Consider the following 25595-nt stretch of genomic DNA (forward strand, 5'->3'; position numbering starts at 1 on the left):
AAAAAAAAATAACACAGTGCTCACGTTGCTTGAGTTTAAAGGGGGAAGATGCACAGAATTCCTCAACTTTTGTGGGAGAAGGGAAAGTGCTGGGGAATCCTGAGGTACTGAGGAGAAGAGCAGTAGATCTCGGGTAATCATTCAAGGCTGAACGACAACAGAGAATCATGGAACATCCTGAGTTGGAAGGACCCACAGGGATCACTGAGTCCAGCTCCTGGCCCTGCACGGGGCACCCTAAAAATCCCCCCTGTCCCTGAGGGCATTGTCCGAATGCTCCTTGAGCTCTGGCAGCCTTGCCCTGGGCAGCCTGTTCAGTGCCCAGCCACCCTCTGGGGGAAGAACTTTTTCCTGAGATCCAACCTAAACCTGCCCTGACACAGCTCCAGCTGTTCCCTCGGGTCCTACAAGGTTTATCTTGCTTACTGCGTTTGGGTTTTCTACACCATTGCATAAAACCTGCCCTCTAAGTGGCTTTTTGTTCAAACTACTGACTCTACATGGGGTAAAGTTCAGCAGGAGTAGAAAAATATATGGCTGCAAACCAAAATTCTTCTTTTTTCTTAAGTTCTCACACAATTTTCATAATCACCCTCACAGACATTTGCCTCTGTTCTTGTTCCCACATCAATACTTCTGAAAAGTGTCTGTGGAATGACAAGTACAGTCGTTCCATCTCTAGAAAGCAGCAAATCAGCTGAAATGTTGAGAGCTGGAAGCTGTGAAATTCCACAGAATTGCTTTTCTAAGAAAAAAAACTTCATTGAAATGAAATGGTGGCAATTGCTGCAGTTTGTCTCCAATGCACATTTTCTCCCAGTCACATCCAGCCCAGAGTAGGCTCTTTGTCTACAAAATGTTGCTCTTTTACAGTATGTATAAAAAAAAATGAAAAAAAAAAAAAGTAAAATAGCGCCCTTGCTTTTTAATATCCTCAAAAAATGATGCATAAGGTTTTTGGGGGCAAAGAATTGCTTAACTGTTTCATTAATGTACAGCTGAGTTCCTACCTGGTTATTTCAATGAGAACTTTGCATTTAGGACTCACATATCTTTCTGCTGTTACACATTTTTATGCTGTTTGTTTCATTGCACTAAATATCAGGCAATTCGTTTCACCCACTCTGAATATAGAAGCAATCCCCCTCAATCATAACTTAAAGAGATGTGCATGAAAGAGTAGCAGCAGCACAGTAACAGAGCCCAAAACCTTCATGGCACTTCACAGCACTGCTGTGTCCCACTATCAGCTTTCCTACTCACTGCCCTTACACCAAAAATCCAGATATTTCAGTTTTCCATCATTGCTCCTGGTTGAACCAGCAGCAGAACTGTCATGGCTGTTACTACAGTTGCATGCACTTGGCCTTACCAGAGATCAAACCCAACACTTGGCTGTGGTAAAGAAACAAAAAATCACAAAATCCTAGACTGGTTTGGGTTGGGAGAGAGCTTAAAGCCCATCCAGTTTCACTTCCTGGCATGGGCAGGGACATCTTCCACTGTCCCAGGTTTCTCCAAGCCCCATCCAACCTGGACTCTGACACTTCCAGGGATGGGGCAGTCACAGCTTCTCCAGGGAACAATCCATAATCTAAATTCCTTTATGTTTTTAAATCAGTCTCTATCTGAACTTAAGGCCAAGAATGTTAATTCAGCTGCACTAAACATCAGGAGATCAATATTAAGTGTTTCCAATTGGCTTTATTCCTCTGTCTAAAACCCACTAGAACAAAGACCTACAGCATGTTCAGCTCACACAGTGAAAAACAATCCGGAGGCATGGCCATAACCTTGATATTCCAAATGAACTCTATTAATCTCTCTTTATTTGCCCTTCCACTGTTCCTGGTAGTAGACACCATCAAGCAATTATAAATAAGGAGCAGAACACAAAGCTTTACTTTTCCCATTATTTTCCTTTCTGTGTTTTTTTCTGACCTTTGATTGTGAAGAGTCCTACTGATGCTCTCAGTGTGGGTTGACAGCTGGGTAGGTATTTGTAATTCTTTAATGAAAATAAAGAAAAAGACTGAAGCATAAGGAAATCTCATTGTAAAGACATAAAAGCTGGCTCTAGGAATATTTTTAGTGACCTGAAGGTGCCCTCCAATCATTTTTAAGGCTGACTGTATTTCCAGTTGATTGCATCTATTCATGAGTGTGGAGGGATAAAAATACACAACACTTTTATTGTATTTGCCAGACATGTCCCTAAAATCTCTTCCTTTGCTCTACGAGATGAAGCTTTACAAAATGTATTATATCATTTGTAGCAGGAGGTTGGATGCAAATACATCAAGCATTACATTTTTAAATGACCTGAGAGAAGGAGTATGGGAAGTAATCCATTTAATCCATTGTGAAACAGTTGCAGTCATCATTTTCTGCAGACTTATGGGATTTCCCTAAGATAATCAGTAAATTGATTTATACCCTTGCACAGGTTCAGAGCCTGGCTTAGTGGGAAAATCAGCACCACTTTGTGTCTTGGTTTGTTCTCAGTTTGATGAGAAAAGAAAACAGGAGGTGAGTGATTGTAGCCTAAGTGATGAAAAGGATCCCTAAAGTTTTTGAATCTAATCAGAGAATACACATCTTTCTTATTCTAATCAGTAATTACTACATCTTCACTGAGTTTTGAATGGCCTCCAACAGGTGCCACAGCTCAAACACCTGAGAGAAGTTATCAGAAACCAGCTTTAAGTGGCACCTGCAAATCCTTTTGCAAGCAAATAAAAGCAGCACAGCCATTGCTCTTCCATACGGGTTATATAGTTAGGAAACCAGTTTTCCTGGGGCTGTTTGAGCCCTGGTTGCGCTGGGAGGCACCACCCAGGTGTCTGTGTGTTCTGGATTTTTATTTCTATTGTTTTCCCTGGGCTGTAGCTTTGAGTCTGTTACAGCCATCCATTGCTTCAGTCTATTTGTTATGCTGGCGTGTTTTCTCACTGCAGTGATGGTTTTATTCTTTCTTATAAAAGTGTCTGAGGTATTTGTGTGTCTTTATTGACTATAAAAGAAGTTTAAGTGGTGTGACTAAAGCATCTGAGCAATGGATGGTTGCATCAAGGTGAAATAAAACACTCGTGGGGTATTTATAGCTCCCAGGTTACAAATACACTTGCTCTAGAGGATCTGAGATTAAAAGCCAAACAGTGAAAGCTATGCTGTTGTAACTTTTGTTGGGGTTGGTCTGGGGGATTTTTGGGTAGAGTGGTCTCTCGAGTACCTGTATCTGTAGGAAATACCCAGGATGAGGAGGAGAGCTGGAAAGATGTGTTTCTTAGAGGAGTTAATGTCATGTGTAAGCTCTGTGCTGATCCCATGGGATCTAAGAGATATGTCAGCCCCACCTGCCTCTCTGGATGTTGTCTGGGAAGGTGCTCTGAGTCCTGGGCTGCATCCAAAGGAGTGTGGCAACTAGGATGGAGGTGATTCTGCCCCTCTGCTCTGCTCTTGTGAGACCCCACCTAGGTCCCTGGGTACAGTTTTGGTGTCCCCAGCATGGGAAGGATGTGGAACTGTTGGCACCAGTCCAGAGGAGGCCACGAAGTTGATAAGAGGAGTGGAGAACCTTCCCTATGGAGAGAGCTGGGGCTAGTCAGCCTGGAGAGGAGAAGGTTGTGTGGAGACCTCAGAGCCCCTTCCAGTCTGAAGGGGCTACAGGGAACTGGAATGGCAGGACAAGGACTAATGGGTTCGAACCGGGAGAGGGGAAATTTAGGCTGGGTATTAGGAAGAAATCATGGGCTGTGAGGGCAGTGAGGCTCTGGCACAGGTTGCCCAGAGAAGCTGTGGCTGCCCCATCCCTGGAAGTGTCCAAGGCCAGGTTGGACAGGGCTTGGAGCAACCCGGTCTAGCGGAAGGTGTCCCTGTCCATTGCAGGGGTGGGACTGGATGAGTTTTAAGGACCTTCCCAACCTGAATCATTCTGGGATTCTATGAAAAAAGTAAAAATTCATGTAGTTTATTTCATTCTCCCCTAATTGACAATGAGGTCAAAGCTTCACAAACAGAAGGAGTTTTATTGACATCCACTCAGTCTCCAAAGGGGCTGCCAAGCCCCACCTTCACCTCTGGAGCGGCTCGGACATGAGGTGGGGCCAGGTGTCATAGCATGGTAATTACTGTTAAGTAATTGGCTGTGATTATTTGATTACTGTTCGGTGTTACCGCTCATCGCTGTTGGGTAATTAACGCCTGTGACGGCGCTCGGGACGCGACCGGGGCAGGAACCGAACCCGCGGCCACTCTATCTCCCCGGGCCTGCCCGCCGGGACGTCACGCGTCACGTGCCCCCGGCTCGCCCAATCTGCGGCCGCCGGCGGATTCGAACGGCGGCGGCCGTTGGAGGCTCGTGTCGGGCGGGCCGGCAGGGGGCGCTGTGCCCGCCCGGGGCCGGCGGACGGGCCGCGATGGCGGGGCCGGGACCGGGACCGTACCGCGCCACCCGCCTGGTGAGCACTGGGGAGCGGGGCGCGCCGGGGGCTGCGCCGGGGGAGCGGGCGGCTGCTGGGGGGGGCGCTGTGGGACGGGAGGTAGCTCTGCCCCTTCTGGCTGCTGTCGTGACACGTGGGTGTCCTGGGACCCTCTGCCCCCTGTCGTGACATATGGATGCTCAGAGACACCGCCTGCCACGGCGTGTGGGTGCTCTGGTGTCCAGTGCCCACTGTCACGCCATGTGGGTGACCAGGGACACTCCCCCCTTGCCTGTTATCACGATATAGGGGTACATGTCGTGACATGTGGGTGCCCTGGAACAACCTTTGCCCACTGTCACGATATGCGGGTGCGCTGCCTCCCCCCCAACCCCGTGCCATTGATACTCGCAATACTCAACTTGAGGCTTTAACTTGCAAATCTTGTCTGGTTTGTCTCCCCTGCAGTGGAACGAGATCACCAAGTACTTCCGAGCGGGAATGCCCCTGAGGAAACACAGGCAGCACTTCAGGAAACACGGGAGCTGTTTCACTGCCTCGGAAGCCGTGGATTGGCTCCATGAGGTGCTCAGGAATAACAGCAACTTCGGTCCCGAGGTGACCAGGCAGCAAACGTTGCAGTTACTGAGGAAATTCCTCAAGAACCACGTCATTGAGGATATAAAAGGGAGGTGGGGAGCTGAAAACCTGGAAGACAACGGTGCCCTGTACAGGTATTGAGATTAAAACTATTTAATGGCTCTTCAGGTTAAGAATTTGATTTTAAAATACTCAGATTTGGGCTGAGCAGTTGGGCCAAAAACTTAATTATTAGAATCGTTTCGCTCATCTCAGTGTTTTACTTTGCTCTGATTCTCAGTATAGACCATACATCCTGTCTTCTTAGGGTTGTTTCCATGCTCTTGTCTATCCAAGCCTTTCATTGGAATACATTCTGCACTCCAGTGCTGTGACGGGGAGCCAAGGAATGGTTTGTAGTAGCTCCCTGAAGTGCTTTAGACAGAAAGTCTAAATGGGAAATGGAGCCAAACAGCTTGAAAATGACAGGTCCTTACTTTTCACATTCTAGGCTCAGTGCTCTGTAAATATCTGAGCATCTTCAGCTTGACTTTGGCATCAAGAAAAATAGCCCAAAGTTAACTTATCATATGATAAAGAAAAAAAAAAAAATCAGTGTTTCCCTTATTATTTTCCTGAATCTCTTCAGAACCTTACAGAGTCAGACTGGTACAGAGTCACAGGATATCGTTTTGCTTAAGTACTTATTTTATTTCTAGTCTATTCTGAATGTATTTCACTCATCTCTCCCACCCATTACAGATTTCCTTCAACATCTCCAGTTAAACCTCTACCAAGCCCACCAAGAGAGAACTTGGAAAACTTCCCTGCAGACAAAGAAAAACTTTTTAAGTTGCCCCATTTATCCAAGAGGACTTTGAAAAAACACGAGTTACTGCAGTCCCTGGTAATAATTTCTGTTTCTTTCATAATTGCAGTTGTCTTGTATTGTCTTCATTTAAAAAACAAAAACAAAAAACAAACAAACAAAAACTAAGAAAACAACCACCAAAAAAAAAAAACCACATAAAACTAGAGTCCATCACCTTTTAGCGTCACTGTTCTGTTGTGGCATCTCCCCTTTCAGCTTGAGAAGTAATTTGGTAGTTAAGAAATTAAGAAGTATTAAGAAATAAATTAGGATAGGAGGATTTTTGTTTTCTTCTGGAAGTATTGGGAGGGACAGATAAAAGACACATTATTTAACTGGTCAGCTTTTTGGAAAAGATTGAATGTGTGTCCCTTTATTCATTTGGAATTTGTGTATGTGCATAAATTATGAATTTAGATTCCCATCCTAAAGGAGGATATTCATTTATAAATATGTTTGGATGTGAGATGTTTCTACCTTTTAAATTGCTGGTTTTGGGATTGATCTTTTGCTTCTTAGTTGTGTGTGCTTACGTTTCAGTGCTAAAGCTGAAATACCATGTGGAATTTATTGTTCCACAGAATTCCCTATACTTCTGCTTCCAATTTTTACTTGAGTTTGAATTATCTTGAGTCCTGCTTATCTTACATTATAAGCCTCTCATTTTCAGGAAAACCTAGAAAAAGCAAAGCCTGATGTGATAAAAGAAAACAAGGAAGACACACTACAGAATAAGGAAATAAGCCAGCAATATGTGCAAGAAACTTGGAGAAATATCATTCTGATACAGTAAGTAATAAATTAAAAACAGCACCTTCTCATATGAGTGCTTTGGGTGTGAAATAGCCCATCAACCTTTTAAGTTGAAGATTTTTACTGACTGTTCTCTACATAAGCTTCCTAATGTGTTTATTAACATTGGATTGTTGCATTTAAGGAATTCTTGATTATTTGCTGTTGCTGAAGTATATTTGAGCACCATAGATGCTCTTCCTTACAGATTGTTGCTGTTTGTACCAGAGAAAAGCGTGTCCTCAAATTGTTCTCCTGAAAGTGAGAATTTATTAAACAGCAGATGAGCTTATTAAGCAGCTGGTTTCGAATAGATAGGGAAAGAACTGGTTTTTCCTTCATCACTACAATCCTTGTAGACACCTTCTGCTCTTGCTCCCCACAGTTTGCAGACCATTCTGGGCCTCCCATCGCTGGAGGAGGTTCTGCAGCCAGCACAGGTGGTCCCTGAGCACGTCATGTACAACATGAGCAACACCAGCAAACACGGGGTGGTGATTCTGCAGAACAAGTCAGGTGAGATTGATTTCCCTGGTTTTGCATAAAGATTCTATGTGGTGTAATTACAACAGTAATTAATATATTTCACGGTCTGTCTTTCACACTTTTTTCCCACTCAGTTTTCCCAACTGAATACAGTTCAGTATATTTGTCTAGAAGATTTGTATATATATTGCATTCATTCTTTATAGAACGAGATAGTCACAGAATCCTGGAATGGTTTGGGTTAAGAGGAACTTAAAAGCTCATCCAGTCCCACCCCCTGCCACAGAAGGGACACCTTCCACTATCCCAGGTTGCTCTAAGCCCCATCCAACCTGGCCTTGGACACTTTCAGGGATGGGGCAACCATAGCTTTTTGGGGCAGCCTGGGCCAGGGCCTCACCACCCTCACAGCCAAGAATTTCTTCCTGATATTTAATCTAACCCTGCCTTCCTTCAACTTAAAGCCATTCCCCCTTGTCCTGTCAAAATTACATGTGTAGCAGTATTTAAAATTATTTTAAAATTTGATCTTTTGTATTTGAGGTGTTATTTAATATGTGTGCCATTGTTTGTATTAGTCATTAAGTCTTTGGGCTTATGTCCTTGTTTGTTTATATTTTAGAAGACCTCCCTCACTGGGTGCTGTCAGCTATGAAGTGTCTCGCATACTGTAAGTCACTGAAGAGCTGTTAAGTTATGGAAACTTATTTTGAGTATTGAAAGTAAATATTCATTATTATTTGTTTTATAATGCAATTGTGAATTTTTTGTGTGTGAATTTTCTTTCTTCACCTCTTTTCAGGGCCCAGAAACAATGACATGAGCCAAGCAACTTACAGTGGGTTTGAACGGGACGTGTTCAGAACAGTTGCTGATTATTTTCTCAGTCTCCCTGAGCCATTACTTACTTTTGAATACTATGAACTTTTTGTTAATGTTTTAGGTATGTATGAATTTAGAAAGGATCAGTGAAACTGTAAGTTCATATCAGCTGGGGAACGAATCTGTAAATCAAAGCAGACCTTGGTCCCTAATCTGTGTGGCAGCTTTAATCTGAGGAGGATCATCACTGCTCTCACTCTGTATTACAGGATTAATTGAGATGTAGTTTTGTCTTGTGATTTCCTATTTAAATTGCTGTCTGAGCTCACATTCTAAATATTCAGTAACTTAAAAATACAGCTCATTCTGTCTGTCCTCAGTACTGCAGTGTGTTACCTTTCTTATTCTTGCATGTTGTTTGCAATTATCTTGTTAAGTTGCTTTTGGACTGAGCTAAATTCTTCTTAGGTTTTACTAACAGTCAACTGTAAATTAATATCTTCCCTTTGTTGTCTTCTCTGCTCAGGTAGCAGCTTTCAGAACTGGTTCATTTTCATACCACTTGCATCTTAACTTCTATTTCATTTTCTGATAGTTATGTGTGGCTACATCACAATTCCAGATCTGTGCAGTGGAAAACGTTCTGTCCAAGATGAGAAATGTGACCTACAGCCTTCAAAAACTCTTCACTTGAACTCTTTCAAGTCAACTGAGTGTCTTCTCCTAAGCCTTATCCGCAGAGAGCCTGACAAGAAAAAGAAAAATGAAGCTTCCAGAAGGTTTTCTTCGGAAGAGCCGACTGTCCAAAACCAGTACACTAAGACATGGCAGCAATATAAACTGAGACAGCAGCAAGGCAGTGCTGGCAATCTGATAGGAGGAAGCTGCCAGAATCTTTCAGGTGTCAGGAAGGAACAAGATCCACCTGGATCCTTTAGGACAAGGTGTTACTCCTTGGAAAGAATCGGAGCTGCTCCTTCAAGTGTGTGTGGTAAAGGAGGATGTGATTCCCTCAGGGAAGGTGGTGAGAACACCATCACAAGAAATGGAAACCAGTCACTGCTTTGTGAGCACAAAGCTAATTCTGTGTTGGAGCTGGGCTGTGATAACATCTGTCAAACACAAACCCAGGGCAACAAGAGATTATCTGCCTCAGCTCTGCAGGGTGAGCTGTTGGATGGCGCTCACGGGTCCAAGCAGATGTGCCGCTCTCTGAGTTCACTGGGCAAGAGGAACTGCAGAAGCTGCACAGCCATTAACAGACCAGTTGCTGAAATCGTAGTAAAGCCAAGGGCTCAGCTTTGGGGGCAAGGAAAAACAAATCCCTCTGGGGTGGCTGCTTCAGTGGACGTCAGGACTGAGGATTCCGAAATCACCATCGAAAAGAGACTCTGCAGAAGCAGCACAGAACTCTCAGAAAGCTCTTTCACCCCCTCCCCTTATGTGTTGACTGGCACGCAAAGTAAGATGGCTTTCTGCAGCATGTTGTACCGCTTGTTGTATGGCCTGACTAATCTCTGCTTCCTCCACCTCTGGCACTGTTGCTAGGTTTGTTGAAATGCATAGAACATGAATTTGTGGTTTGGTTTTTTTGTAGTAAGAATTGATGTGTCAGTAAGTACCTTTCCGCTCAGGTAAGTGATAAGAGATTCTGCCCCAGACACTGAGAGTGAGAATCAGCACAGACCTCTCTGTTGGAGATGATGGATTTTTATGGTCTTTGAATAACATTTTCTGGGAATAACATTAGTGAAATTCTTTAATTGTATTACGGTCTTAAGTTCCCCAGCAGTTTATCCTGATGAAGCAAGTTGAAGATGACCACACCAACAAAGGTCCTTACCTTACCAGCAGATTTCTCTGAAACATTGATAATCATCTTGGTAAAATAAGAAATTTCTGGTACTGTTGTAAAAATACCCTGAGAGTTGATTCAAATCTTAATGCCAGCTGTCTTTGCAATTGCGTTGCAGATCTCCTGCAGCCTCACTTGGAAAGGATTGCTGTGGAAGCTCTACAGATCTGCTGTTTGCTGCTTCCACCCCCAAACCGTAGGAGGCTCCAGCTTCTGATGCGGATGATCACTCGAATCAGTGGGAATGTTGACATGCCACGGCTGCACGATGCCATGGGCAACAGGTCCTTGGTAAGAAAGCCACAAGGGCAGTATGCCTGTTGTAAGAATATTGCTGAATTAATGCTCAGAATCACTACTTAAAGCAGGGAGACAAGAACCTCAAGTTTAGCATGCTGCAAGTGCTAGCAGGCAGGCTTTTCATCTCCAGAATACACACAAAAATCTGACTTGAACAAGTACTTTCTTGTCTCTATCTAAGAGATCTTAAATGTTCACGTTGCTGTTGTTTATGTTGGTGGAGAAATCACTTCTGAAAGCAATTCTTTAGTCTGATTTCTTATCCAAGTGCCATTTAGAATTACAGTATCAAAGAGAAGCTGTGTCTGCCCCATCCTTGGAAGTGTCCAGGGCCAGGTTGGATGGGGCTTGGAGCAACCTGCTCTAGTGGAAGGTGTCCCTGCCCATGGCAAGGGGTGGGATTGGATGGGCTTTGAGGTCCCTCCCAACCCAAACCAGTCTCTATGATTCTATTCTGAGATTCTGGGAAGATGTACATTTTTCTATAGGTTTCAATAGGTTCTTTATAATATGTATTTCTTAATTGAAAGTGCCATTCAGTTCAAGAAAAGTAGAAGTCTTAGGTTATGAGAAGTTATTTTAAAAACCCTATAATCAATTTCCTTCCTTGCTTGACCAGTGGTGCAGGCAAGAAAAATTTCAGTGAAAATTGGTGTGAAGAATTTATTGTGCCACTGTGTAGAGCGGAGAGAAAGCAAATAAATCCACAACTGTGTGTACTTACTGATGTACTGACTCTCCCAGCTGATCCAGACGTTTTCCCGCTGTGTGCTGCGCTGTGCAGAGGAAGTGGACCTGGATGAGCTGCTTTCTACACGACTGGTTTCATTTCTGATGGACCATCAGCAGGAAATATTCCAGGTCCCAATTCACCTGCAGGCTGCTGTGCGAGACCACCTTGAATACGTGCGGGTGGCTCAGGTTGGTGGTACTAGGGCAGTTTAAATTCATTTGCTCGTTGTTCTGAAGGTGGGATGGGAAAGTGCAAATAAAAGCAGTATGGTTTCAGTGTATAGATATTAATTATAATGTTTTGCAGCTGTGCTGCTACTGTAAATTAATGGGTGTGGATGTTTGTGAGTTCTTACTGAAATAGCACAGAATCAGCTGAGTATTTACAGACCCCTTTTTCTTCCAGTGCAAATGTCCCAAGGAAGAAATTTGTGCCGTATTGCCAACATATTCATACTGCAGACAAATCACCCCTCAGGAGTTCGAGGAACAAAAGGTTTCTACCTCTCAAGCTGCAGTGGCAGAGCTCTTGGAGAACATTATCAAGGATAAAAATTTGTCTGTGAAAGACAAAAAGAAAAAGTTAAAACAGGTGAGGAACTTTCACCTGCTTCTGAAATGCCTTTGTGAGGGAAGGGCTCAGTCAACAGAGCCTGGTACAGAAGAGGGGGAAAGCAGAGTATTTAATGAGAAATACATGCACAGAAGAGCTGTTGGATGTTTTGTGTGCTCTGGTTGGGATTTTAAGGACAGGGTCTAATACTGGGGGAATGGCTTTCCACTGCCAGAGGGCAGGGATAGATGGGATATTGGGAAGGAATTCTTTGCTGTGAGGGGGGTGAGGCCCTGGCACAGGTTGCCCGGAGAAGTTGTGACTGCCCCATCCCTGGAAGTGTCCAAGGCCAGTTTGAACAGGGCTTGGAGCAACCTGGGAGAGTGGAAGGTGTCCCTGCCCATGGCAGGGGGTGGAACGAGGTGAGCTTTAAAGTCCTTCCCAACCCTAACCTTCCATGATAATATACAGCATTTGACACTGGCCGTAGGGGTGTTCAAATAATAGCTTAAAACTAGTATAAAGTTACTCTGAGATCCTGCTCTCCATTAAATAATACCTGACGGAATTACAGCCTAGTTTCCTCTAGTGCACTGGCCATCAAGTCACCATTAATATACCATAGGTGGGCTTAAAACCAATAGTTGTTAAAAACAGTAATTTTTTGCCTTAAGAGGCCAACCTCTTTATCTGTTCACAATCCTGAATCGTTCTTTTTGTGGCCTTGGCTTTGTGTTTTGTAACATTTATATTCCTCAAGATTATCTTGCACTTCTCTGGTCTACTAATATCTTGCTTAATACTAAAGCTAAAACACAGCAGTTCTGGCAGGATTTAATCCTGGAGGGGTTTTTATTTTGCGGAAAAACCTTTGGCAAGTTCTTCTGCCCAATGGAATAGCTTTGTACTTGTCCTGAAATCTCCTAAGCAAATCTTGTGACTCAAGTTTGAACAAGCAGCTTTTCAGAGCAGGAACTCTTTGGTGCCCCTCCTCCAGCTCCTGCCACACTGACTTTCATGTGTGTTGTGGAAACTTGCTGGGCCTGTAAAAGGGAGGCTGGACTTTGGTTCAAGACCATTACAACTTCCTGCATTTCAAACTTGAAATAAGTGAGCACTAAGATGTGATTCACAGCAACAAGTGAAAGAGGAGGAAGGAAATAAACTAAAATCTTCTAATAGTAAAACTTAAAAGTAGGTTGTTAACTTTTTGATGAGTTCTCACAAAGTCCAGAAGCAGCTTGTTCTGTGAGGGCCACAGGTGAGCAAAGCTGAGTTTTAAATTTCACAGAGCCATATCATTATAGTCCTGCCATTTGAGCTGGGATAGCCATGGTGTGATAAATCACAACTTTTGCAGTGATTGTTCAGCTTTGGGTACTTGGGGTAGGTTGAATCCAGCAGTGGAGAGGTTTGGCTGATGTTCAGGTTTATTAGCTGTATAGATTATTTACAGTTAGTCATCTCTTCCCAAGGCCTGGCATGAGGAACAGGCCAAATGTCACAAACACGTCTCTGATTCCAGGTATTTTCCTTTAGTTGTGTATCTGCAGGAATTGAAATGAGATGGAATCAGAGTGGTAAGGTTTTCTGGGAGAACCTCTCCAGAGCAGGTGAATCTTGGCTCCCACTTGGGTAAAACAGACTTTTTTAGCTGGAGTTTTTTGATGGAGTGTGGGATTTTATTGTGATTGCTGCTTATGTGTGCTCAGTTCCAGAGGGAATACCCCCAGATCTACCAGAACAGGTTCCCAACGACAGAGAGCGAAGCGATGCTGCTGGAGAACAAACCCACCATCAAGCAGCCCATGCTCAGCCTGAGGAAGCCCAGGTTTCGGAGCCTGAGGTATTAATGTTACCAAACTTGAGCCATTTATCTCCTGGACGGGAATCTGAATGATTCACCAGAGGAATTGCTGCAGGAATTTGATTCTGGCTCTGTGGAGAAGGAAGAAATGTTTACATGGACACTGTGCTGAAAGGTGCCAAAATACCCTTTTTTTAATGCAGATATTTTTTAATAACTTTTAAGAGAGAAATATTTATCTGTTTACAAATTATTACAATATAGTGTGTGTAGGAAAATGTGAAGATAAGCATGAAGCTGTTGTTAACCAAAAATTTATATATGGTTTTCTATGAGAAACTAATGACCTGCCTCTTGTAACCTTTTATGTCTGGTCAGGAATTTGTGCCATTTATTGTAGTTTGTGTAGGTTTTAATGTCTGTGTATTGTGACTAAGTGCCTTCTCTATTCTCAAAATATTTGTCTTTAAACAAAAGAAGTTCTGTGAGTTCAGGACCAGGAGAGCCAGAAGTTCACCATGAATTATCTGCCTCCCTAAAATGCTTGTGTTTATCTCATCTGTAAAACTCCCATCAGCTTTTATATATTTATTTATATTAAAAGTCGTTAAGTATATTTCTGACATTTTTATGGAAAATTTATTTTGGATCTGTTGGTGTGATTCTTAAAATAGGAATGATGGATGATATATGAAGTTGGAAAATGGAACCAGAAAACACTAAATTTCCCTATTTCCAGAGTTAGGGATTTGATATTAATTCTGGTAAGACCAAGGCTCCCCCACAGGAATATTTCTGGGAGGGAATAATTAATAATAATTAATTAATCTGCTGCATGGCTTTGAGATCCCAGACTAGTTTGGGTTGGGAGGGACCTTAAAACCCATCTCATTCTGCCTTCCAGCAGACCAGGTTGCTCTTTCCAGGGATAGAGCAGCCACACCTGCTCTGGGAAACATCTGGAACCAGATGTTTTGGAAGGATGGGTGCTTTCCTTGGTGTGTTTGGCCGGTATGTGGTTCAGGTACCGCACCCAGTTTGCAGCTGGAGGCTCATCCCTGATGCTCTGTCATGTCTTGCCCCTTTCTAGGACAAGAATCTGAATTGTCCTTGTGCCTGCATGTGCAGAATTACAGTCATTGCCAAAAAAACACTTACCAAAATAAAGTAAATCTTAATTTTTCATCTTTTTACCTGCTTTGGGTTTGTTTGGGTGTTTTGGTGTCTCGTGGGGAGGCTCTGTGCAAGGTCCCAGGCTCAGTCAGACACTTATTCTAGATGAGGGTCTTGGTTGAGGATTGTCACTTTTACGTTTGTGACCATGAGGCTGGGCTTCAGTTTTTTCCCCAAATTTATCCTTTTGCTCTTTTTTTTTTGAAGGTTTTGTGAGAAACCCAAATTAGCCCTATTTAACCTGTTTTAATGATGCTTCAATGTCCTGTAGATAAGTTTCCACTTGGAGGGCAGGTGCAAGATGTTTTTCCCTTGTAACACCTGTGGTCAAGTCCTTTTAACACTCCAGTATCTGCCTGAACTTGATTCCAACACTTCCCAACCTTTTCCCTGTTGTGTAAATGCTTTGTTTATGTGTTCCAGTTAAGTAACTGATTAGGTGAGAAGCTCACATTTTCCAGGATTTGGCTTTTAAAGGCCTGCCCTCATTTTTCCCAGTTCTTGATCCAGGTTATTTAATGTTCCCTTCTAAGGTTTTGACAGAGCTTAACAAAAATGGGAATAAATGGACAAACTGACTCACTGCGGGACAATAAAACATTACAAATCAATGACAAAAATTCCATATATGGAACTTAAGGCTACTCACACCTTCCTTTTTACAGCCTTGGAGTATTTTAATCCACTTGAAACAGACAGAGGTCAATAACTGTTCCTTCCTTTTCCTGCAGGAAAAAGCAGGAGTTGCTGGTGCTTGTGCCTCAGAGCACATTTTTTGCTAATTAGCACCAATAACTCCTTTTTAATGGTATTAATTGCAAGGAAGAGCAGTTCTGTAATGAGTTTGTAGGTTATCTGCTGTCCTGTGCTGTTCTGGTGTTGGTGTCACACCAGAGGAAACACCTGGTCAGGTACCATTCAGGAGGAGAACTTTGGCTGCTGGTGTGTGGGGCCAAAGATGTTTTGGGATCTCTGCCTGGAGGAGGACAGGGCCTGGGAAGATGCTATCACCATGAAAACATGGAATTTTCATGGCATCAAACATTAAGATGCAGTTTTGAGTCCTTCTCCTGGAATTAATTAAAAATCTCCACATGACTTGGAATGCTGAGAGGCCTTGAGTTTGCACTCAAGTTTATATTGAGTTTATTTATTGCCAGGAGACTGCCACTGAGAAATTACCATATAATTATGGTTATTAATCCAAAGAGTTAATGGGAGGCCTCAGTCACAGCTCATGAAGGCTCAACGCCTTCAGTGAGAAGCCTTAAATGAACCCTCAATCCAAATGGGAACACTCTGCCTTGAAAACAGGGAGCAAACAAACAAAACCAGGGAAGGAAGCCAAGCTTCACGTGATGATTGTGGCAGCAGATCAAACAGAGGGATGTTTAAAGTCTATTTTTTTCCTTTCACCCTAGCTTTGATCACTGTTTCCATCTATTATGGGAGGAGCACCCAAATATACATGGTATTATGGAACATCATCTTCTGCCATGAACTGCCTATGAGGGGACAGCACTAAACTCTGATTTCATTAATCTTTGAAATCACTCTTCACAGCACTGTTGTTTTCATAAATGTTGACTCTTGCTACAGGTGGTTCCTGATGATGAGCCTGGAGAAGGAGATGGAGGGAGACCTCTGGGTCTGCAGCTCCTCCTGAGGGGCAGCTCCGATCTCTGCTCTGGTGATGAAGGACAGGACCAGGGAACGGCCGGAGCTATGCCAGGAGATATATAGTCTGGATATCACAAAAAGGTTCTTTCCCAGAGGGTGGTCAAGCACTGAACAGGCTCCCCAGGGCAGTGGTCACAGCCCCAAGGCTGCCAGAGCTCAAGCAGCATTTGGACAATGCTCTCAGGGATGGGGGGATTGTTGGGGTGTCCTGCACAGAGCCACGAGTTGGACTCTAATTTGTGTGGGATCCTTCTGACTCAGATTATTCCAGGATGTTTGACACTGGCATCTCCTTATCTCTGTGTGTCTCAATGTCCTGTCACTCCAAGGTGAGGCTCTGGAAGAGCCGTTCCCTGCTGCCCTGGGTCAGTGTTGGATCCAGGCATGTCTCCTGTGCCCTGTGGTGCCAGAGCAGGACCCAGTGCTGGTGCCAACACCTGGCATGGCTCCAGCACGCTCCGTTTCACTCCTTGGGATTTTTTTCTTTGTAATCACTTCTGCTTGTGAAGAATTTAGGTCTCAGAAAAGCAGTCAAAGCCCTTTTTTGTGTGGAGGGCAGGACAAAAGCTCCCAAACTCGGGAGGATTTGGGTGGTGAAAGCCGGCTCTGTTCCCAGGGGGCTCTCACTGGCAGGGGCTTCCCTGGGCAGGGCGGGCTCAGCAACCCATAAATACCCTGCACACGGCTCTGCTCTGAGCTTGGCTGCTAGAGGCTCAGGCCCTTCATCAGGGAGAGGATGTACAGCCAGTGAGTATTCCTGAAGCTTCTCTCTATGGGAGAGGGTCATGGATCACCATCTTGGTGGAGCATTGGCTGGGGCAGCTGTAAGGCTGGGGATCAGCATGGTTTGGGGGCAGGAGGAGGAGGAAGGTCTCCGTGTGTCAGTGTTCATGCTGGTACTTCCTGTTCCAAGGTGTTGTTCTGGTCCAGGAGGACAGGCTCATCTCCAGGTTCCAGGGGATAGTCCAGAATTTGGAGTCATAGAATCCCAAATGGGTTTGGGTTGAAGGGACTTTAAATCCTATCTCGTTCCACTCCCTTTCCACTAGACCAGGTTGCTGCAAGCCCTGTCCCACCTGGCCTTGGACACTTCTAGGGATGGGACAGTCACAGCTGCTCTGGGCAGAGCACACTGGTCTGTCTGCTATGTCTTCATGGGCTTTGCAGTGATAAAATTGGAACCCAACAATTAATTCTTTGCATAAAGAAAGGAAAAAGGCAAAAAAAAAATGCCTCTCCAAGACCTGAGAGATAGAAGCTGGATTCTGCTTCCTAATGATCTGGACTATCCTGGATTTATCAGTGGATGGGGGTGTTTGCTGCAGGGCTGTGGTGTGGGCTTTTCCCTTGGTGTTCCCTCTCCCTCCACACACTCAGCCTTTTCCCCCATGAAGTTCTCGTGCTTCTCCCTCCTCATGCTTCAAGTTCTTTGCAAGTCATGGCTCAGTCCGTCCAGAAGAACTGCCCCTCCCTGGGAGGGGGTTCCCAGCACTGCCCACCTCATGCTAACCCAGCTTTGCCCTTCCAGAGTGGAGCATCCAGCCGGGGGCTACAAGAAGCTCTTTGAGACGGTGGAGGAACTGTCCTCTCCAGTGACCACCCATGTCACAGGTTGGTCTGGTCCCTGATCTCCTGCCTGGCTTTGTTCTCAGGGCTCAGGGGCCTCCAGTGCTCAGGGACTTTACAAGGGCTGGAGGTAAAGGACCTCACAGGGCTGGGGATCTGGGGTGGAGGAAGGAGAGACTGGGTGGGAGAACCTTTAGATATTTCAGTGCTGAATATCTTGGTCTACATCAGGTGTGGTGGAGAATAAAACTGAGTTTAAAGACCTTATGGGTGTTTAAATAAGAAGTTGCATAAGCTTTAAAAAAAATAAGTTTGAAGTTTTGTTCTTTTTGTTGTTACCATAAAAATTCCTCGATCTGATTTGCCGTGTGCATCCCAACGCTGCCTCTCCCACAGGCCGGATTCCTACCTGGCTGCGAGGAAGCCTCCTGAGGTGTGGTCCTGGCTTGTTCGAGGTGGGCTCGGAGCCCTATTACCACCTCTTCGATGGCCAGGCATTGCTCCACAAGTTTGACTTCAAGGAGGGGCATGTCACCTACCACAGAAGGTACATGGCGGTTTTCCAAGGAACCATTAGATCAGGAAGCATTTGCTTGACTGTGAGTGTTGGGGACAGGCTCTGGAAGGCACCAGTTATTTTTAGTCCATGAGATTATTGGAAGAGCTTGATCAATGATATCATTAAACAGCTCCAGGTGCAACATGAGGCTGTGGGGACCCAGGGCTCTCATAAGCTTTATCACAGGAATATTCATATTTATTTGTATTTATTCATATTTAACTGCACAGCCTGTTGTGGTTTTACATGTAAGGGGATTTCTCCTCCTCACTCTCCCAGGTTTATCAGGACTGATTGTTATGTGCGAGCAATGACGGAGAAAAGGATTGTTATAACGGAGTTCGGCACCTACGCGTACCCAGACCCCTGCAAGAACATCTTCTCCAGGTACTGGGGTCCTGCAGCTGCTGCAGCCATGTCCCACAGAACTCCTGCTTCCCAGAGGCCCTGACTGCCTGTCCATTCTCTCTGCTCAGGTTCTTCTCCTACTTCAAAGGTGTGGAGGTCACGGACAACGCCCTGGTTAACGTCTACCCTGTGGGTGAGGATTACTATGCCTGCACTGAGACCAACTTCATAACCAGGATTAACCCAGACACCTTGGAGACAATTAAGCAGGTGGGTTTTTGTCCTGGGATGGAAAAGTTACGGAGCAGTAAAACTAAAATGAAAATCATGTAATCACATACTGGTTTCGGTTGGCAGGGACCTTAAAGCTCATTTCATTCCACCCCCTGCCATGGGCAGGGGACACCTTCCACTATCCCAGGTGGTCCTGTCCAACCAGGCCTTGGACCCTTCCAGGGGTGGGGCAGCCACAGCTTCTGTGGGCAACCTGTGCCAGGGCCTCCCCACTCTCACAGCCCAGAATTCCTTCCCAATATCCCATCTAATCCTGACCTCTGGCAGTGGGAAGCCATTCCCTGTGTCCTGTCCCTCCAGGCCCTTGTCCCAAGTCCCTCTCCAGCTCTCTTGGAGCCCCTTTAGGCTTGGGAAGGGGCTCTAAGGTCTCCCTGGAGACTTCTCCAGGTGAACACCCCCAGCTCTCCCAGCCTGTCTCCAGAGCAGAAAAGCTCCAGCCCTTGGATCTCCAGCTCTGTTTTCGTGCTTGGGTTGGAGTTTGCAAATTGGAACTTGATTGCAGCCTTAGAAAAGAACTTCTCACATCCAATGCAAAGATATATTGAGTCACGACACCTTGCAGAGCCAGTGACTCCTCATCTCCTCCCAAGAAAGCTCCTGATTGTCTCCGTTTTATTCTCCAGGTGGATCTCTGTAAATACGTGTCCATTAACGGGGTAACGGCTCATCCCCACATTGAGGACGATGGGACAGTTTACAACATTGGGAATTGCTTTGGAAAAAACTTTGCCCTCGCCTACAACATCATCCGGATTCCTCCACTGCAGGCAGGTCAGTCAATCCTGCCTCTGAGCCACGTGGGAAAATCTTAGAAATCATTTCTTCATCCTTTAAATGAGTCTTGCCATTGAGGTTTGATTTTTTTCAAGCTTCTTTAGATTTTATTTGCTTTTTAATTGCTGTATTTAAAACACTTCCAAGTGGTTTCTAAACCATGAATTTCCTTTGTGTTAAAGGCAGACATTTGCTAGGTAAACGTCTACAGACTATGTTAACCCCTCCTTGTCTGTCCCATTCCAGACAAGGAGGACCCGATGAACAAGTCACAGGTGGTGGTGCAGTTCCCCTGCAGTGACAGGTTTAAGCCATCCTACGTCCACAGGTAACATTCCATGGGGTCAACAGGTCAGCTGGAAGCAGGGACTTGTCCTCACATATAATCAGCAACAAAAACTAGGTTGTTTACCAAAATCAGGGTAATTTTAAGGGATGATCCATGTGATAAGATGAAGCACTACGTGGTTGTTGTCCAAACTAAGCCGGTGAGCCTGATCTGATATACCCCCCTGCATTTCTAAACAGCTTTGGGCTGACCTCAAACTACATCGTGTTTGTGGAAACACCAGTGAAAATCAACCTCCTCAAGTTCCTCTCCTCCTGGAGCCTCTGGGGAGCCAACTACATGGACTGCTTCGAGTCCAATGAAACCATGGGGGTAAGCAGAGGGTCATCCCCAAATGGGTCTGGGCAGCCAGACCCACACTGGGAGGTCCATGGTATTGGTTTCACCTTCATTTCCCTGAGCCTAAGCCAGGCTGCTGGTTGGTTCTCAGGTGTGGATCCACGTGGCCGAGAAGAAGAAGGGCCGGCTCCTCAACATCAAGTACCGCACCTCGGCCTTCAACCTCTTCCACCACATTAACACCTACGAGGACAACGGGTTCCTCATCGTCGACCTCTGCACATGGAAGGGGTGAGTCCGAGGGGCCCTGGGCACCACAGCTCCCCCTGAACGAGCTGGGGGGGCCAGTGGAGCCCTGCACCAGTGTTGGAATCACTTCTGGCATTCGGCACCAATCCATCTAAACACTAACACATGGGGACATGCAGACTACACAGCATGAAGATATCCAGAGGTGCAAGGAGCCTATTTGACATTCATTTTCCAAGAAAAAGAAAATTTTATCTTATATTTACTTTAATAAATGTCAATGACTGCTGAAGGCTGATGCTATTCTGGCTGAGGCTGCAGTGAGCAGGGTCTGGGTGAAATTTGAATGCTGCTCTTTATGTAAACACAGAAATGTGGCACTCAAATGGTGAAGCCCAACCCTGTGTTGACTGTGTACTCAGGACACTCTTGAGTTGAGCTGATCCTGGCATAGAATCGTAGGAGTGGTTTGGGCTGGGAGGGACCTTAAAGCTCATCTTGTTCCACCCCCTGCCATGGGCAAGGACACCTTCCACTATCCCAGGTTGCTCCCACCCCATCCTGTGCTTGTGCTGAGCACCAGCATTTGCTGGTTTTCCTCCCAGGGAACATGGAGCACACACAGCTCAGCTCTGCCAAGGAGCTGGACTGGGACCTGTGTTACTCTGTGTGCCCAGAGAAGCTGTGGCTGCCCCATCCCTGGAAGTGTCCAAGGCCAGGTTGGATGGGGCTTGGAGCAACCTGGTCTAGTGGAAGGTGTCCCTGCCCATGGCAGGGAGTGGAACAGGATGAACTTTAAGGTCCCTTCCAACCCAAACCATTCTATGATTCTACTGAATTTTAGGGAAAAAACATCTGCACTTCAACTCCCACTTGCAAACCCATCTCTGTTTCTCTCTGTGATGCTCTTTCCCTGCAGGTTTGAGTTTATTTACAATTACCTGTACTTGGCCAACCTCCGGGCAAACTGGGACGAGGTGAAGCGCCACGCAGAGAAGGCCCCGCAGCCCGAGGCCCGCAGATATGTCCTACCCCTCAACATCGACAAGGTACCCACTCGGGGCCAGCACAGGGCTCTGCCTGGTTCAAATTCAACATTTTCATGAGAAGAGGAAACTTAAAGGAGAGGTCCTTAGAGAAACTTTATTTTTGCTTTAGCTCATCAGGGTTATTCTGGTTTATTTCCCATACAACTGCTGAGAGTGGTTGTGGCTGCCCCATCCCTGCAAGTATTCAAGTCCAGTTTGGATGGAGCTTGGAGCAACTTGGGATAGTGGAAGGTGTCCCTGCCTATGGCAGCGGGTGGAATGAGATGGGCTTTGAGGTCCCTCCTAAACCAAACCCTTTGATGATTCCGTATGTTTCTGTTCAGCACAGAAGCTGTGGGGCAGAAGTTAATCCTGGAAGGTACTGCTCCTGGGAGGGGAGAAGGGGGCAGCCGCAGCCCAAGCGTGTGTGGTTCAATCCTCTAGCCCTCAGTGTGAGGTCCCTGGAGCTGCCAGCCTGGCACAGAGCTTGCTGGCTGGCAGCTGCTGGGTTCCTTTCCAGCTCTCGTGGTCCCTGGTGGGTGGGCCAGGGCCTGTCAGGGCTGTGCTCAGCCGAGCTGCCCATGGAGCTCAGTGAGCTGCGGATTGAGTGAGAAGTGCAAGCCCACGTGGCAGTGCTTAATGAAAACCTCTGAATGCCCCAAGGAGGGGAAAAAAGTTGTGTTTACGAGCACAGTAATGGCTGAGGAGCAGGACAGTTCTGCACCACTGCCAAGAACACGGCAGCAGTCGCCTCCCTGCAGCTCCCGAGGCTCTGCTGTGTGCTGCCGCCTTCCCTGGACCATGTTTGCAACAAATCTGTGCAAAGACACTCAGAAATGCGTTCCTCCAATCTCTTGGGTGTTTCTCTTTGTGCCAGGCTGACACAGGGAAGAACCTGGTCACCCTGCCCTACACGACAGCCACAGCGACACTGCGCAGCGACGAGACCATCTGGCTGGAGCCTGAAGTGATTTTCTCAGGGCCGCGTCACGGTACAAATGAGACCCCAAATCCCAACAGCATAAGTACTGCCTACACTCCCTGTCCCACTGATCCTCATGCTTTTATATATTTATTTTTTATTGTAGCCTTTGAGTTCCCACAGATCAACTACAAGAAATACAGTGGGAAGCCATACACATACACGTATGGGCTGGGGCTGAATCACTTTGTCCCAGACAGGGTAACTATCTGGTTAAAATAATGGGTGATGGTTTCAGTTTGGGGACAACAAAGAATATTTCTGAGCTGGGGTTTTTGGTTTTCCCCTCCTTTAGCTTTGCAAGCTGAACGTTAAGACCAAGGAGACCTGGGTGTGGCAGGAGCCGGACTCATACCCATCGGAGCCCATCTTTGTTTCCCATCCGGATGCTCTGGAGGAAGATGATGGTAATGCTCATGGGGTTTGGGTCCATGGCATTGGGAGTGGGAAGGTTTGTGTCAGCTGGCACCAGGCTGGCTACAGGGCTGGGCCAGAGGTGGGCAGGGATATTCCCTTTGTGTTTTCACTGCAGGGGTTGTGCTGAGCATTGTGATCAGCCCAGGCACAGGGCCCAAGCCCGCCTACCTGCTCATCCTCAGCGCCAAGGACATGAGTGAGGTGGCCCGGGCCGAGGTGGAGGTGAACATCCCTGTGACCTTCCACGGGTACTTCAAGAGAGCGTGACCCTGCCAGCCACACCTCACGTAGGTCTGTTCCAGTTCCCAAAGGGGCAGTCTCCATTTACAGCCACCTACAATCCTTCAACATCCCCTTTTGTTTGTGTGGCTGCATCATTCACATTGAGCGCTTCAATTTTGGCCATGATTCTCCAATATGCTTGATCAGGTATTTTTTAAATACAACCTTTGGCATAACTTCTAGTTAAAACACCCCAAGTTTGGTGTAGTGGTGGTTCCATTTTTATAAATTTAATCCTTATAACTGCAGCAGAGTGAAAGATGCCTGAAAGAGCAGAGTGTAACCTCAGTACTTCTACACGTGGTAACATTATATACAACAGTCTCTGCTCTGTTACATGTTTGAGAATTTTTAGCCTATACTGAAGTATTATGGATTTAAATCCCCTCCTGGTCACTGCTTTAGTATCCTCAGAGCAATCCAAGTGGAGCCTTTCCACAGCTGCTTTGAGAATCTGAACTGGGTGGCCCAGAGCTGGTGGCAGATAGTTTTGTTCTTCACTAAGGCTGCAAACTGCACACACTCCCTTGTGTGTTTGCTCTTTCTCCTTTCTTTTGCCAAAGTGCATTTTCTTGATTTCTGTATTTCCTGCTTAAACATGAACATGAAAAAATCAAGCATTTGTTACCCCTTGGGCTGATTTTGCTTCCTTAGAGTGCTACAGATGCTCGGCTTTATCCTTCCTTCTCACAAAATAAACTTTCGGCTGATGTTAAAAGAGGCTCTGGTTGAAAATAAACATTTCCTGCTGATAGACTTAAAATCTGGCCTTCTTGTTTGTCTTCAATTGTTCAACATTTTTATTAATAGTATCAAAGAATTAGAAAATCCTTTACACTAAGAGTTCTGGCAGGTGGTGCTGGCTCTGCAGGGCTGCTGGTTTGAGGGTGGAGATTACATCCTGATGATGGGATAGTGACATGGAGACACGGCCTGGTACTTGTGCTGTTCCATGATGTCCAAGCACTGGGCAATCACCTAATTAAAAACAAAAAACCCAATATAAGCAATGAGTCTTAAACAAACAAAACTATCAGTAAAACTTGCCAGTTCTGCACTTTTTTGTTCTTTCTTTTTGTGAGGCACTGAACATGGTAAAATGAACAGTTCAACTCTCACATATTTTCTTTTCATGTGTAGCTCCCAGAGAAGGGAATTTCAGGACTCTAGGACTCAAAAACACTTCTTGGTGCTCCCCCATTATCAAAATTCCCATTAAACTCCACGAAAAATATTTGAAATCCACATAGTCCCATATATAGAAGGGTTGTGTTGTGGTTTAACCCTAGCTGAAACCAGGACAGATTGAGATCTTCAAGTATTTGCGATTTTCATGTGAACAAACTTCAGAAGTGCAAAGAACATTTTTATTGCTAATGAAGGAAAAATAGAAGAACGAAGGCAGTGGCTTTTAGAAAGAATGGAGGGATGTCTGCCAACTTCAAATAAATACAAAGCCGGGGGGGATCCCAAATGGACACAGCAAATCACAAGCAAGAAGAGAAAGTTGCAAAAAGCAACATCCTAGGACCAAAGAATGGAAACAATGGGAATGGTAAGGAGCCTGAAATTCAGAGTTGAAGATATAGGTGATTACATGGAAAAAAAAAAAAAAAAGAAGATACAGAATCAAAAAATAAAGTCCATGAAAATGCTCAGTGAGGAAATGCTCTAGTCAAGTAACTAGAATTCAACACAAACTTTGTGGATAAATGGGGAAAGGGAAAGGATGAGAATTACAGAGCTAAATTCCACAGTAAAAGGAGTGAGTAGTGGGAGCCCCAGGTCTGGAATCAACATACTGCTGACCTTGAGTGATTCATGGGCTTATACATTCGCTGCAAGATCCTTGTGAGATCTGGAAATAAGATGTACTAAAAGGAAAACCCACCTTTCTAGTGTTTTGAGGTAGAATGATTCCATCATCCCAGAGTCTGGTAGACGAGTAAAATGCACTGCTTTCTTCCTCGAGCCTGGAGAGGACAGAACAGGCTTAAAAGCACGATGAAAACATCAGGGCAGTGAAAAAGTCATAGGTGAAACAGGCAAATAGTTCCATGCAGCACTGCTGTTAAAATGAATCAGAATCCAGAAAATAACAGATCTGACCATTCTGCAGCACAGACCAGCTTGAGAAGATCCTAATAGCCATAAAATTATACAGAAATTTAAAATATTTTTCAGCAGGTTCAGGTTTGCTGTATTAGTTTGAGATGTGTTGCTCTGTAAGATGAACAAAAATAGGCAATAATGTCCTTACTTTGCCTTCAGCTGTTTCAGCTCTGATTCATCTGTACAGTCACTGTCCCCAGCTCGGGGGACTGTGGAGAAACTTCTTGAATCCACAAGAGCAACTCTTGCATTAGGCCACAGGAACAGAAAGTTTGGACTGAACGA

At 45.2% G+C, this 25595-nt stretch overlaps 2 protein-coding genes across 7 annotated transcripts in view; one reads left to right on the forward strand and one right to left on the reverse strand.

Moving 5' to 3' along the window:
• The first annotated feature begins 4393 nt into the window (after positions 1–4393).
• LOC114061042 (retinoid isomerohydrolase) lies at positions 4394–23365 on the forward strand. Of its 5 annotated transcripts, XM_027891053.1 has the most exons (25): positions 4394–4460; positions 4890–5155; positions 5763–5907; positions 6542–6660; positions 7049–7179; positions 7772–7819; positions 7952–8092; positions 8567–9433; positions 9945–10117; positions 10871–11047; positions 11265–11450; positions 13124–13257; positions 17600–17682; positions 18034–18184; positions 18476–18583; positions 18673–18814; positions 19462–19609; positions 19859–19940; positions 20141–20273; positions 20392–20531; positions 21409–21538; positions 22395–22509; positions 22606–22700; positions 22795–22906; positions 23032–23365. In XM_027891053.1, exons 1-25 carry the CDS (start codon positions 4419–4421, stop codon positions 23181–23183), a joined length of 4020 nt encoding a protein of 1339 aa, XP_027746854.1. In that variant the 5' UTR covers positions 4394–4418; the 3' UTR covers positions 23184–23365. The 5 variants fall into 5 exon arrangements, with proteins under 5 accessions (XP_027746854.1, XP_027746852.1, XP_027746853.1 ...); XM_027891051.1 differs by having other exon boundaries at positions 22395–22700; XM_027891052.1 differs by having other exon boundaries at positions 8594–9433; positions 22395–22700.
• Positions 23366–23971: 606 nt separating this feature from the next.
• Positions 23972–25595, reverse strand: part of LOC114061044 (methylcrotonoyl-CoA carboxylase beta chain, mitochondrial-like) — a 12832-nt gene continuing 11208 nt past the window's right edge. The window contains exons 12-14 of one of the 2 annotated variants that reach the window (XM_027891057.1): positions 25459–25595; positions 25090–25171; positions 23972–24176 (exon numbers count right to left, since the gene is read on the reverse strand). In XM_027891057.1, coding sequence (XP_027746858.1) covers positions 24093–24176; positions 25090–25171; positions 25459–25595 — 303 coding nt within the window. In that variant the 3' untranslated portion in view covers positions 23972–24092. The remainder of the gene's footprint in view (positions 24177–25089; positions 25172–25458) is intronic. The other variant, XM_027891058.1, reaches the window with a different exon arrangement.

The sequence above is a fragment of the Empidonax traillii genome, unplaced genomic scaffold (assembly GCF_003031625.1).
Source record: "Empidonax traillii isolate 1590-97213 ecotype Southwest subspecies unplaced genomic scaffold, ASM303162v1 scaffold309:size1915965, whole genome shotgun sequence".
NCBI lineage: Eukaryota > Metazoa > Chordata > Aves > Passeriformes > Tyrannidae > Empidonax > Empidonax traillii.

What these genes read in the sequence shown, in the direction of transcription:
- LOC114061042 (XM_027891051.1), top strand. Translation starts at nt 4,419, where the DNA reads ATGGCGGGGCCGGGACCGGGACCGTACCGCGCCACCCGCCTG. An exon ending in ACGAGTTACTGCAGTCCCTG is followed by an intron (nt 5,908 to 6,541) that starts GTAATAATTTCT and finishes TCTCATTTTCAG; the next exon opens with GAAAACCTAGAAAAAGCAAA. An exon ending in TGCAAGAACATCTTCTCCAG is followed by an intron (nt 18,584 to 18,672) that starts GTACTGGGGTCC and finishes CTCTCTGCTCAG; the next exon opens with GTTCTTCTCCTACTTCAAAG.